This window comes from Eurosta solidaginis, chromosome 2, assembly GCF_040869045.1.
Source record: "Eurosta solidaginis isolate ZX-2024a chromosome 2, ASM4086904v1, whole genome shotgun sequence".
In the NCBI taxonomy this organism is placed as follows: Eukaryota; Metazoa; Arthropoda; class Insecta; order Diptera; family Tephritidae; genus Eurosta; species Eurosta solidaginis.
The window spans coordinates 58047233-58060816 of NC_090320.1; the positions used below are offsets into that span (position 1 = coordinate 58047233).

Below are 13584 nucleotides of genomic sequence, written 5' to 3' on the forward strand. Positions count from 1 at the left end.
TCCAAAGAGAATTCCGGCTAGGCAAACCACCAGGAGAAGCGCACTGCAGCCCGACTCCTTCGTAGGCATGCCACCTCACCGATATGGAAGGACAAGGTACCTGCTGAGGAGTGGGTGAAGGTTTGGAAGACCTTGCGTGGGCGAGGAAGGTTATGCCGGATTTCGACGAAAAGATGTACGGCAAAGGGGAAGTTTCGAAGAGCCAGGGTTCAGGGGATAAAGTCACCCCAAAGGCACCGAAGAAGGCCAAAACGCAGGGGGCAGGGCACAGTCTTTCGCTGAGATAGCCAAAGATCGGAAGATCATTGACGTAATCGATGAAAGCAACGCCGAAGGTAGGATCCCTAAGCAACCGTGGAAGTGGATCGAGGCCGCGATCTCTAGTGTAGCACGGCAGCACGAGAAAACCCTGAAGCTCCGCCCGAGTGCATCGATGCGGGATGGTTCCAGAGTAACGCAAATATGATTGCCTGTGTGGACAACATGTATGTGGAGCTGTATAAATAAGCGGTGGCTCGTATTAGGGAGGTGTGCGCGGGTGTGCGCTTAAAAGTGGTGAAACCGAAGGATATTCCATCGCGCCCAAGAGCGAGAGTATGGGTTCCAGTGAAGCCTATGGAACCTTCTAAAATTCTGGGCACCTTTCAGTTTTTCAACCCCAATCTCCCCACGAAGAACTGGCGTATAGTCAACGTCGAGAAGACAGAAAGGGCGACGATGCAGGTGGTCCTGCTCTTATATGAAGAAAGCCTCGAAGCCGTGGTTAAGTATAATTACACGGTCAACTACGGTTTCAAAATAGGATCTGCGGCTTTAGGACTTCAAATTACAGGCTGTACAGCGCTCATAATAAGGGTCACAAGATCAACCTGCGTATTGTAAAGGCAGATCAACGGAAACTGCTCTGCACTCCCTGGTATCTGTCATTGAAAGGTCCACCGACCTCAAAGAATATACACTGGTGGCTTTCTTGGATATAACAGGGGCCTTTAATAATGTTACTCCGAAGGCAATTACCTCGGCTTTAACAAATCTGGGCATAGACGCATGTTTGCTTGAGTTTATATACAAACTTCTTACTCGAAGAAAGATTTGAACGGAGCTTGGTGGACATACGATCCAGAGGATGGTAAATAGAGGCACCCCGCAAGTAGGTGTTCTCTCTCCATTGCTCTGGGTGGTGGCTGTCAACCAACTACTACAAATCATGGATCTGAGTGGTCATAAGGTGACTGCCTACGCAGATGATATCTGTGTTGTTATGCGAGGCAAATTTCGTCAGACACTCTGCAATCTAATGGAAACTGATTTATCAACCATTTGTAACTGGGCAAAAAGCTCACGGCTCGGGGAAAATCCGGATAAAACTGATCTTGTCATCTTCATCACAAGACAAACGCCGAACTCCATACCTACCAAGGTTGACGGCGTAAACTTAGTTTTCAGCGATAAGGTGAAGTACCTGGGAGTCATTCTGGATAGGAAACTACTCTGGAGAGACAATATTAATGACAGGGTAAAGAAAGCAACAACGCGTTGTTTTCTTGCCAAAAGGCAATTGGAGCCTCGTGGGGTTCTCTTCAAATTAGTACATTGGATCTATACAGCGATTGTGCATCCAATTCTATTGTATGGAGTTCTGGTCTGGTGGCCGGCGCTTACAAAGGCCACAAACCTCAAACGCTTAAAAAAAGGCCAGAGGAGTTCGGAGCTCTGTATTAGCGGCGCTCTTGTTTCCACTCCTACGAATGCACTCAACACTGTTCTGCACCTGCCACCACTGGATTTGGTGGCTAAAGAATTGGCCGTTATCGCGGCCCTACGGATTAGAGAAACTAATGGCTGGAGGAATGGAGGTGGTGGCCACTCTAATATCTTAAGCACTGAAGCACCAGTTTCAATACCATCCAATACTATATTGCACTCCCTGCAACATTTTCACTAAGTAACACACAGTGTGCATTCCCACGCGGCAAGAATGGGCGAGCATGCAGCATGCTGTTCGTGGTGACATCAACATATTTACTGATGGCTCCAAGCTCGACGGGAAGGTGGGGGTGGTATCTTTTCACCGGACCTAGGACTGGATATCTCCTTCCGGCTTCCTGACCATTGTAGCGTTTATCAAGCGGAAGTCTTAGCAATACGCAGTGCTGTAAATCAGCTGGTACTTGTGCCTAAAGACGGGAGAAATGTGATAGTTTTCACGGACAGCCAGACCGCGCTAAAGGCCTTGAACTCATGTGTCGACAACACAAAGTCGATCACTAAATGCCGCAAATCTCCTAATGAGATGGCCGAGGAATTCAGGATTAGCCTTGTATGGGTACCTGGTCACAGGGATATTGAAGGAAACTGTGTAGTTGACGAGCTGGCCAAGAAAGGTACGACCGCCCACATCCTACCTGAAAATGACTCGGTAGGTATACCAGTGGCCTCTTTTAAGTTCCATGTGAGCACGAACCCTATAGGTAGGGCGAATATGCTCTGGTCAGCGCTTCATACATGCGAGACACCAAAGTTGGTGTGGCCACCGTATGAATAACACTCTCTTGACCCTGAATAAATCAGGGCTTTCGACTCTGATAAGGGCTCTTACCGGCCACTACTTGATAGGTACTCACGCCGCTAGGATGCGCGTAGTATCGCACGATTATTGAAGAGGAGGAAAGCGTGCAGCACCTGTTGTGCCACTGTCCGGCACTGTGCAAAAGAACGTTGGCCGCTTTCGGTCAACCATTTTTAACTTATCTCGCGGAGGTCTCTAGACTCGACATTAGGGCGTTAAATTTATTGTTTCCACAAAGTGGTTTGAACCGAAGTAGCTGTTAGAGCAATTGTTGATTTAACCGTTTCTAGGGCATCACAATGGGCCCATTGGTGGCCTGAGTGTTGGGCTGGGAAGCAGTCTTCTTGGCCCGGTCCTTTTTAACCTAACCTAACCTAACCTACCCATTTATTGCATACTTACATACTTCGGTGTATTAGAGTGGGTCGAAAGAAATATGCAAAAGGGCGCTGGTATATTTAAAGCTTAATAATTTGTCTCCGCGGATTACCACTTTTAAGGGGCTCCATTTCAAATATCATACAACAAGACTTCTTAATATGCTACTCCATTTTTAATGCCTAACGTCAAAAAACCGCACGGAACGGGCTTTCCTAATTCCTTATATAAAGCATACAAATTACTCTGAAAAGACTCATATAAGAAGTAGATTATGGGCATAATAAGAGACTGATTGGACTCCTCTTAGGTATTCTGATCGGGACTTCTATTTAGGCTCACAAAGTGTATGAAATAAGACTCAATTTGGGCGAAATTTGCAGGAATTTAAGTGCGAAAGCTCCGATTTAGGCGTTTTGTTGTTGTTGTAGCGCCAAATACACTCCCCGGGGGTTTTAAGGGGCATTGACGTTCTAGGCCATCCCTCCTTAACATCTTAGTTCCATGAGAATCTTTGGGGTCGCCAGAGCCTCGCCTGCTGAAGTTGCACGATTCTCCACTACTCGGTTTATAATTGGATTGTAGAAGCTATAATTGCGTTGGCAACCCTCTGAATTCTTTTAGGTGACAGTTTTTTGACTCCGAACGTTTGCTGGGAGAGCGTAGTAATTGCGTATAATTTTGTATGTATAAAAATTAAAAAGACAAAGTTTTAGCTTGTTGTACCCAACGAAGGATTCATGTTGCTATTGGAGAGAGACTACTTATTTTAAGTTCAATAAACGAGTATATCAAATGCGTGTTCGTGTCGGCAATTTTTAACACAGGCGAGTGCTGTCAATTCATCACTGACTCTAGTTCATGGTGTTATTGAGGATTATGTTTACGTACGAAGTTGCAGAGGCACGTAAAAATGCCATTTGTAAAGATTTGGAAAACTAACAACACGACAATAAAAGTAACAAGAAATTCAATAGAGCCTGCGAAGACAGCAGCAACTAAAATACCTATAAACAACATTAGGGTTAGATATAGCAAGAAATCAAATAACATACACTGCGCATTATGGGGCTGAATGCCAAAATCGTTCGCAAAAATTGTGATTATAGTAAAAAGCTTACTGAATTTTACAATCACTGAAGGTTTTTTTTGTTTTCGGTGTCAAGCCAAATGATGTTGGCATTAACTTTGATTAAAATTAGCAAAATATATTGCTTCTTTCAATAATTTTACCGAATTTTACTGCCAAGTTTGCCGTTCAACCTGAGTGTGGATTATTAGTTCTTCTTGAGTTTCTAACTAAGAAAATTCAGCGTTCGATCCAAAAGGAGTCTAAGTCAAACTTGAAAAAGTTTACTTGGTTATCGTCCGAGCTCACTGATTTTCAATACCAATATATACTGGGTCAGGATAAGTCCGTATACCGAATTTGCTCAAATCATCGTATTAACGGACGGACAAACCGACGGGCGAACATGGCTTAGTTAAATTTTTTTCGATACTGATGATTTTGATACATATATGGAATTTTATATCTATATTGATTTCTTTATACCTGTACAACCAACCATTATCCAATCAAAGTTATAATACCCTGTGTACAGCTGGGTATACAAATGCTATAAAACACCAATTGAGAAAAAATTAATTCGAAGCCTATTATGTCATTACTAAAAAATATATAGGGAGTTCTAAATTTCCAGAAGTTTATGTACCAGTCCTTGAATGAAATACTTCAGCTTAAGAAGTTTAAAACTATAATTAGATATCTTACAGATCCAATAAGAAATCGGGTCCCTATGTAGTTTAAACTCGTAATATAAAGTACGCTTCGGAATGATATTTCATTGGTAATTTTCTTTGATGTTTAATAAATTGGCATAAGCTTTCATTATCTTATTATAATAAAAATTCAGATAAGATTAAGTAACTTGTAATGGGAAAACTAGTAAAATATTGCTAGCATTCTTGCTATACGAGGAAATATGTTTGGAACACCGGTGTCCCATGTGCGCTAAAGGGTTAAAAATACGGTCTATTGTACACGTATCACTTAACATACACGTACAACTTTTTTTTTTTTTTGTTTTTTTGCCGAATCTTTGATGGGCAGCGGTTTATCAGCGTCGCGATCTGAGACTGCTCAGGTACATAAGAGGTTTCATCAGCCAAGCGTAATACTTGCAAACGTATTATACATTAATTATTAAGAGAGTTGAGAACAACCGTTTTTATAGAAAAAAGGGAGTCCGAGCTACCAATTGTGTTTGAGTGGCAGTTATAATCTTGACATAAACGCCGTAAAAGTCCATTTTATTCGAAACTCGTTCTACATTGTTTTAACAGAACAAGTTTGAAGTGTCTCGATGTCAATTCGTTCAGAAGGAATGGGCTCGAAATTGATCCATTTAAAAGTTTTATCATAAATATTACACCCAGCATTTCCCTTCGACTAGCAAGAGTTGGAAGATTGATAAGCTTTAATCGATTAGTATAAGGTGGAGGTTTAGTTAAAGAGTCCCATTGAAAATTTCTTAAGGCAAAGAGTAAAAATTGTTTTTGTATTCTTTCGAGACTGTCTGCATGGACTTGATAAAGTGGATTCAAATTAGTTGATTTGCCCTTACAGAACCCATGTTGCGATCTTGCAATTGTGAGGGAAATACAGAACGTTAGGTGGTGGGTAACAATAGCCTCAAATAACTTTGGGATAGCGGATGATTTTGCTATGCCCCGGTAGTTTTCTATTGAAGATCTGATTCCATTTTTATGAAGTGGGATAAGAAAGGATTCCTTCTACATTGTTGGGAAAACGCCATACATTAAAGATAAATTAAATAAATCTGTTAGCGGCTGATAGATGTTTGCAGCACATTTTTTAAGAAAGTGTGTGGGGATCCTGTCAGGGCCGTATGTATATTGTGACGAATATTACCATCTCTAAGGTTATTAAATAAAGGCACAACAACAGAAACATTAAGCAAGCTACATAAAATATTAATCATCATTTACCCACATACACACAACGCAACGAAGAGATAACTCACGTACAGATGTAGTCATCGGTCGAAATATTACTCACATATACACGCGCACATGGCTATGCGAGAGGCTATAAACGTGTACCTGTACATTATAGCTGGTAGCGTATAGCTGGTAACCAAGTAGAAAATTCTAGTAGAAGAAACGTCTAGACATTTGGGCACAGAGTATAAATGCAGCGATAGTTGAGTAATCTGGATTCAGTTTGATTTAAGCACGCTGTTGGTTGCGAAGTATAAGTGTTATTGTGAAGTACTTTCAAAGTAGTCCAATAAAGACCATTTTGCATTATTGAATATTGGAGTTATTTATTCAACAATTTAGCGATACGAAGATAGAAGGTAGTAGATGTAAAATAAGTGGAGTTTCCCTAAATTCTTTACAATTGTTGTCAGAAGAGGAATTGTTGAATAAATTCTGAAGATTTCGAATATAATTTGGACATGGCAAAGTTAAGTGAATTAAGGATCCAGCAGCTGAAAAAGGAGTTGGAGAACCGTGGATTGAAGACAAACGGCAATAAGATCGAACTTCAAGCAGGGCTACGAGAGGTTTTGGAGTTGGAAGGAATAAATATGGACGAGTACACTGAAAGAAATGGTGCTAGTAAAATCAACAAATCGGTTCTGTTGTTCTTGACTTAACGGATATTCGGTGAAATTGATCGAATTACGGTTAATTCGACCGAGTTCTTTGTCAAACTAACAAATTAGTTTAGTCATTTCAACAGAAGAGAAATTGTCGCTCTTAAGTTAACAAAATTCTGTAAAATTTACAGATTCCTGGTCAATCTAACTGATTGATGATCACTGGTCATTTCAACAGCGATCAACAGTCAATACATGAGCCAATTTAAAAGAGAATTTTACGCTTACTGCGCTCTCTACTTTGTACTTATGGCAGTGGTGCCGCTTGTTTAAAAAAAAATACCAAAGTAAGAAAACCACCAAATCGAAAAAAAACACAAAATGGGAATACAACAAAAAACTAGTTTTTCAGTTATCAATACAAAACGATGTGATGTGGGTTTTGTCGAAGGCTGAGGTAAGCTCAGCCGCTCCAGGGTCAGTCGAAGGTCCCACTAACCTCTACCAATTAATAACACAATTAGTTGTTGTTTTGTTCCGAACACGCACACACACACGATGCGGCTTTGACTTTCGATGCCGACATCCTTTTATGCCAGAGGGAGAGAGAGAGGTAGAGAGATGCACATATACGCGATGCGGCTTTGACTTTCGATGCCGACAGCTTTTATGCCAGAGAGAAAGAGAGGGATAGAGATGTCACGGATGATAGCGCAGGAGCGACGGAAGCGGGTCTCGGAAATGACAGTACGGGTCGCGGTTCTCAGGGACCGGTGGTGATAATCCTCAAATATCTTATCCCCAGAGAAAGCTTACGTATTGGTTCAGGCGGGTTGCGGTGGTACTCCTATGGCGAACGATTGGCGGCGGTGGGCAGGAAAGGCGCAGTTTGACCTAGGTGAAGTATACAGTTTCTATTAGTACTACCCAACGTATAGGTGTATTTGTATACATGGGTGCTGGGAGATTCAGTACCCCTCTCAGGGAGCCTCGGACGAGAGTCCTAGCGACCATGAGCGGTGTAGTGGAGTCCACCATTGCATTCGGCTCGGCACCCCAATCAGGAGGCGGGGGAGGAAGATGCTCCTCGGCCACCCTGAGTGGACTGTCCGCGCCTCATGCCATCCCCCATTTGTTGCTGGGTAGACCCAGTACTCCTCTCAGGGAGCCTCGGACAAGAGTCCTAGCGACCGTGAGGGATGTGGTAAGGTCCACCGTTGCATATGGCCCGGCACCTCACCCAGGGAGCGGGGGAGCGAGATGATCCCCGGCAACCCTGGGTGGACTGTCCGCGACAAATGCCACCCGTATTAATATGTATTGGGCCTGGCATGTCCCTCAAGTGGAGCCCAGGACTGGTCCTGGACGCGCCTTGGGGGAACTACCCGTGCCCTTCCGTCCTTCGAGGTAGAAAGGGAGCGTATCCCCTTCTACCCCGTGGGACATTGTGAAAAGGTTGGTTTCCCATAGGTGAGGGGGGGGGGGGGGGGGGGGAGATCCATGAGCCCGATGGGTTCGCCGGGAGTCTTCCCCGTTCACCTTGGGCCCCTTGGATACCTACCATTGCAAGTTTGGCCTCAGCCTCACTTACCTAGGTGAAGTATGCAGTGAGTGATGGCGGTTGCCATTTCATACTTGTTAGCGTATAAAATGGTTAAGAATTCAGCTCATCAATAACTCCTCGTTATGATAGCGAATGAAAAATGCACGCGAGATAGTCAGTACCAAACATGCTGAGTATGTTTGGTTGTTCGCTGTTGGTACTTGGCATACTATGTGCGGGTGGTTGTTCGCTGTGCAAGGCGATCGTAGGGTATGTATATTTAAATGGCATATTATGTGCGGATGGTTGTTCGCTGTGCAAGGCGAACGTAGGGTATGTATATATTTAGTGTTAGGGTATGTATATATTTAATGTTAGGGGCTGTGAATAGGTTACTGTGACGTAGCATTTTGCTACGTTACAGTCCCCCTCGCACTTCGGGGGAAAAAAAGCTTTGGCATTCGGTAGTTTGTGGCCTTAAGGCCTGCACTGCCGTGGACCAAGTGGTCCCGGTATATTTTACCGCCTATGAGGTGGCGCGGTCGACGTACGTGTGTGTGTTTGTTGTCCGGTATTTCCCTTTATTCATATATTTACTTATATATATATATATATGTTTTTTTCCTAAACTTGTATATAAATCAGCATAAAAAACATTGTACATTGTATTATTTTTTTGTTTATGAAAAAAAATTCTTCTTTTAGCTTAATACTAATTAATTGAAATTCATGTGTAAGTCTCCTTTTTTCTTTTGTAGGAGTGTTTTTATAAAAGTTGAACATTTGAAAGGTAATTTGCAAAAAAAAAAATGGGTATACATTTGAACAATATATTTTTTTCTTAGTTTAAGAGGTAAATTTTTATGATATATATGTAACGTACAATCATTCATCAAAAAAAAAATTGTTTTCAACTTATATTTACAATTGTTAACAAAAAAGATTTGTGACAATGATTTGCTCAAGCTAACAATAAAGTCGCAACGGCATATTATGCGGTTTGAGGAATGGTGTGTATTACTAAGAAAATAGATCTCTTTTTCCACGTTTGTTTTGGTAGTAACAATTCATATAAAAGTATATTCTTTTCTTCTTACTGGTAGCGTGTATAAAAACATTTTTTATCTGTGTGTATGACTTTATATAAATAAAAAAGAAATTTACTCCTTTGTTTTCTAAAGTTGCATGGATTTTTGTTTTTTGTTGTTTTTTTTTTTGTTTTACAATTTTTACCATGCAATAAAATAAATAAAACAAAATAATTAAAAAAGAATATACAAATATTGAATGCATCGGAGCCTAAGATTACGGTGGTGCCCAGGTTAATCCTTATATTTCATTATTCTCTTGTGCCCCGCGATCTTCACTAAAGCGTGGTCCGCGTCCATCTGCGTGCAGTACACATGCTGTTTGTCTTATCGAAAGTGCCATTGGGGCGTATTCTTCTTTGGTCGCTTCACGCAGTCTAATTTTTTGAATGTTTTCTCTTTTTGATTTTCGCTTATCTTTTCCGGTGCCTCTGTTTCGGTGGTTCGAGCTGTTTCGTCTTCTACCTTTTTACGGTCGTTTGTGTTGTCTGCGCACTCGCTTATGCTTAGCAGCGGGTGTACTGTTTGCATCAAGTTGGGATAAAGCCGTGAAATATTTGTACCCGCTGTATTATCGTCTTGTTGGGTGGCCATGGCCATTCATTTACCTTTTGTGGCGAATCCGGTGGGACTGGCTGGCGCATCGTAATCTGTAATGATAAGAGCAGAGTTATGTACGTGTTGTGTTAGGTGGTGATATTACTGGTTCGGCCGTGAGTGGGCGTTCGTCGGCGTAGGGTTTTAAGTCTTGTAGGTGTGTATGCGTTGTCCGTTTGTGATGCTCTTCGGTGTGTTTCAGCTGGACGGTATTGGATGATATGTATTTTTCTACCATATAGGGTCCGGAGAACTTTGGTGCTAATTTTTGTGTAAATTGATTGACCGCGGAGGAGAGCGGATGCTCTCGTTTCATCACCTTTTCCCCAACCCGTGGTTTCCAGGGTCTACGGCGCAGATCCTAGTATTTTTTCTGCGTCTTGGCTGCTTTAGCCAGATTCTTCTTGATCTCTTCCCATAGGTCGGTTATTGTTGGGGATACGGTCGGTGATTCTTTGGGGACGGCGCCTTCCGTGCGTATTTGCTGGGCTGTCGCGATGTTTCTGCCAAAGTTGATTTTAGCAGCCGATGCTTGGGTTGCTTCGTGATGTGCTGTGTTCATAGCGAAAGCGATTTACGGGATTTCCTTGTCCCAGGTGCGGTGATCGGCTTTTGAGCGCTGCGCTATCATGGTCTTGATTACTCTGTTAGCTCTTTCGGTAGGTTTTTCGTGGGGGCGTATGCGGCTGTGAATTTGTGGGTTATTCGATGCTCGTCGACTTCAGCATTTATTACCTGTTGCATCGCTCGGTTCCGTGGGTATTATCGCCTTTTTAGCGGGCGATCATATTTCAGCGAGATTACATGTTCTGCTGCCCTGCTGGGACCAGTTATTCCCCCGAATATCCGTTGGTGGTGGTTTAAAAAAACTGCGAGTTCGGCATTTTGAGTTGATCTTAAATGCTTTCTTTCTGTCACGGTACTTAGTTTTGCAAATATGGTGTTCTGGGTTGGCGTGGCTGGCGGTAATATGTTTCCATCTAAGGTGAGGGTGAGCCGCCTTTCCCTGCGAAAGTCCATGCCTAGAATCATGTATTCGGCCAAATTAGGCAGGGTGAACACTCGCATGTGGGTCGGTTTATTGTTACAAAGTATGGTTACTGGGTAGGTGTACGAACTAACAACGCACGTCCTATCGGTGAGCTGTACGTTGCGGACGCTGGGTGCGCATGCTATTTTCTTGCCTTCCAGATGCTTACGTATAGTGTCACCTACGTAGGTGAGCGTTGCGCCGGTGTCCAGCAAGGCTCGGACGTTTAACCCTTCGATGGTGACCTTGACGTAGTGCCGGCCATCCATCATTTCATTCGGCGGTTGTTCGTCGATGGCTGCTGATTGTGGTGTTTTCCGGTGCCGTAGCCTGACGGGAGTCAAGGTGCTCGCCTTATCGCACCAGCAATCTCTGGACAGAACGTTGTCCCGACCACATCTGGAGCAAAATAGTCTTCGGGCTTTTCGGCATTGGTGGCGCATATGTCCTAGCTCCTTGCATCTCCAACAGGATTCCTCTCGGCTATATTCTTCGGACAACGATGATAAAGAATGCGCTGTTTGTCTGCTTTGTCTGGTGGCCTCTAATTGTAGCAACTCGAATTCTTCGGTGAGCTCCATCAGCTCTTCAATGGTTCGGAACTCGCTACGCTTTGCGAATAACCGGTATTCGACGCGCAGCCCGTCGTAAATGCGTTCTAGGTGGTTCTCTCGTGACATAATTGGATGTTGTCGGATCATGGTTTGCATGGCGAGAATGTAATCCTTAGCCTTTTCCCGCCCCTGCTGTCTCCTCTGGCGTATGGCGTCCTCTAGTTGGTGTAGATGCCGTCTGGGTAGGAAGAATTGCTCGGCCGCTGTGCGGAACTGTGCCCACGAGAGTATCTCGGCTTTGCGTATACGGAACCATTGCAATGCCTTGCCGCGCAACGTCTCTGGCAGCGTTGGGAGCAGTCTGTCCAACGGAATGCTATAGCACTCGGCCAGCTCCTCAATTCTCTCCAAAAAGTCATAAAGCGTTTCTCCACCCGTGAAATGGACATCCCATCGACGGACCGTATTCATTACTTCGGCGTCGGTTAACTCGGTACGGGGAGGTGACGGTCGTTGATTGGCCTTTGTAACGGAAGACGGTGTAGTCACATGGATGGAGGGAGATTGGTCGAGGGGGGTTTTAATTTGGCTATTCTCTTCTGCCTTGATTTCATCTTCAACCTCTCTCAGTAGATTTTCGGTTGACTTGCGATTTCGTTTTGCCTTGACGTAGGCACTGAGCGCTATGCGTAGCTCAGTGACAGTGCTGCCGTTAACGAATATCCGGTATCTCTTGCACTCCTCGATGAGTCTCTCTTTCTTCAGCGAATATATCCAGTTCAAGCTGTCGGTATTCAATAGGTTGATGTAGTCCTCTGATTGTGGTTGCGTGTTCGGTGGCCCATCTCCCGGCGGGCTGGTGCTTGTTGTTGCTTTTACACTTTCCTCTCCGGAGATGGGTCCCTGCTCGGGCGCCATTTGTGATGTGGGTTTTGTCGAAGGCTGAGGTAAGCTCAGCCGCTCCAGGGTCAGGCGAAGGTCCCAATAACCTCTACCAATTAATAACACAATTAGTTGTTGTTTTGTTCCGAACACGCACACACACACGATGCGGCTTTGACTTTCGATGCCGACAGCCTTTTATGCCAGAGGGAGAGAGAGAGGTAGAGAGATGCACATATACGCGATGCGGCTTTGACTTTCGATGCCGACAGCTTTTATGCCAGATAGAAAGAGAGGGAGAGAGATGTCACGGATGATAGCGCAGGAGCGACGGAAGCGGGTCTCGGAAATGACAGTACGGGTCGCGGTTCTCAGGGACCGGTGGTGATAATCCTCAAATATCTTATCCCCAGAGAAAGCTTGCGGATTTGTTCAGGCGGGTTGCGGTGGTACTCCTATGGCGAACGATTGGCGGCGGTGGGCAGGAAAGGCGCAGTTTGACCTAGGTGAAGTATAAAGTTTCTATTAGTACTACCCAACGTATAGGTGTATTTGTATACATGGGTGCTGGGTAGATTCAGTACCCCTCTCAGGGAGCCTCGGACGAGAGTCCTAGCCACCATGAGCGGTGTAGTGGAGTCCACCATTGCATTAGGCTCGGCACCCCAATCAGGAGGCGGGGGAGGGAGATGCTCCTCGGCCACCCTGAGTGGACTGTCCGCGCCTCATGCCATCCCCCATTTGTTGCTGGGTAGTCCCAGTACTCCTCTTAGGGAGCCTCGGACAAGAGTCCTAGCGACCGTGAGGGGTGTGGTAAGGTCCACCGTTGCATATGGCTCGGCACCTCACCCAGGGAGCGGGGGAGCGAGATGATCCTCGGCAACCCTGGGTGGACTGTCCGCGACAAATTCCACCCGTATTAATATGTATTGGGCCTGGCATGTCCCTAAAGTGGAGCCCAGGACTGGTCCTGGATGCGCCTTGGGAGAACTACCCGTGCCCATCCGTCCTTCGAGGTAGAAAGGGAGCGTATCCCCTTCTACCCCGTGGGACGTTGTGAAAAGGTTGGTTTCACATAGGTGAGGGGGGGGATCCATGAGCCCGATGGGTTCGCTGGGAGTCTTCCCCGTTCACCTTGGGCCCCTTTGATACCTACCATTGGAAGTTTGGCCTCAGCCCCACTTACCTAGGTGAAGTATGCAGTGAGTGGTGGCGTTTGCCATTTCATACTTGTTAGCGTATAAAATGGTTAAGAATTCAGCTCATCAATAACTCCTCGTTATGATAGCGAATGAAAAATGCACGCCAGATAGT

General features: G+C 44.5%; 1 protein-coding gene across 5 annotated transcripts in view; it reads right to left on the reverse strand.

Moving 5' to 3' along the window:
• LOC137239800 (amino acid transporter heavy chain SLC3A1-like) overlaps nt 1–13584 on the reverse strand; it is a 323462-nt gene that overhangs the window by 118215 nt on the left and 191663 nt on the right. For 3 of the 5 annotated variants that reach the window (XM_067765486.1, XM_067765485.1, XM_067765484.1), the window contains exon 2: nt 8047–12772. The exons of the other annotated variants lie outside the window; for them this stretch is intronic. In XM_067765486.1, coding sequence (XP_067621587.1) covers nt 10567–12306 — 1740 coding nt within the window. In that variant the 5' untranslated portion in view covers nt 12307–12772 and the 3' untranslated portion in view covers nt 8047–10566. Of the gene's footprint in view, nt 1–8046; nt 12773–13584 lie in introns of those variants that run through there. 5 annotated transcript variants of the gene reach the window in all.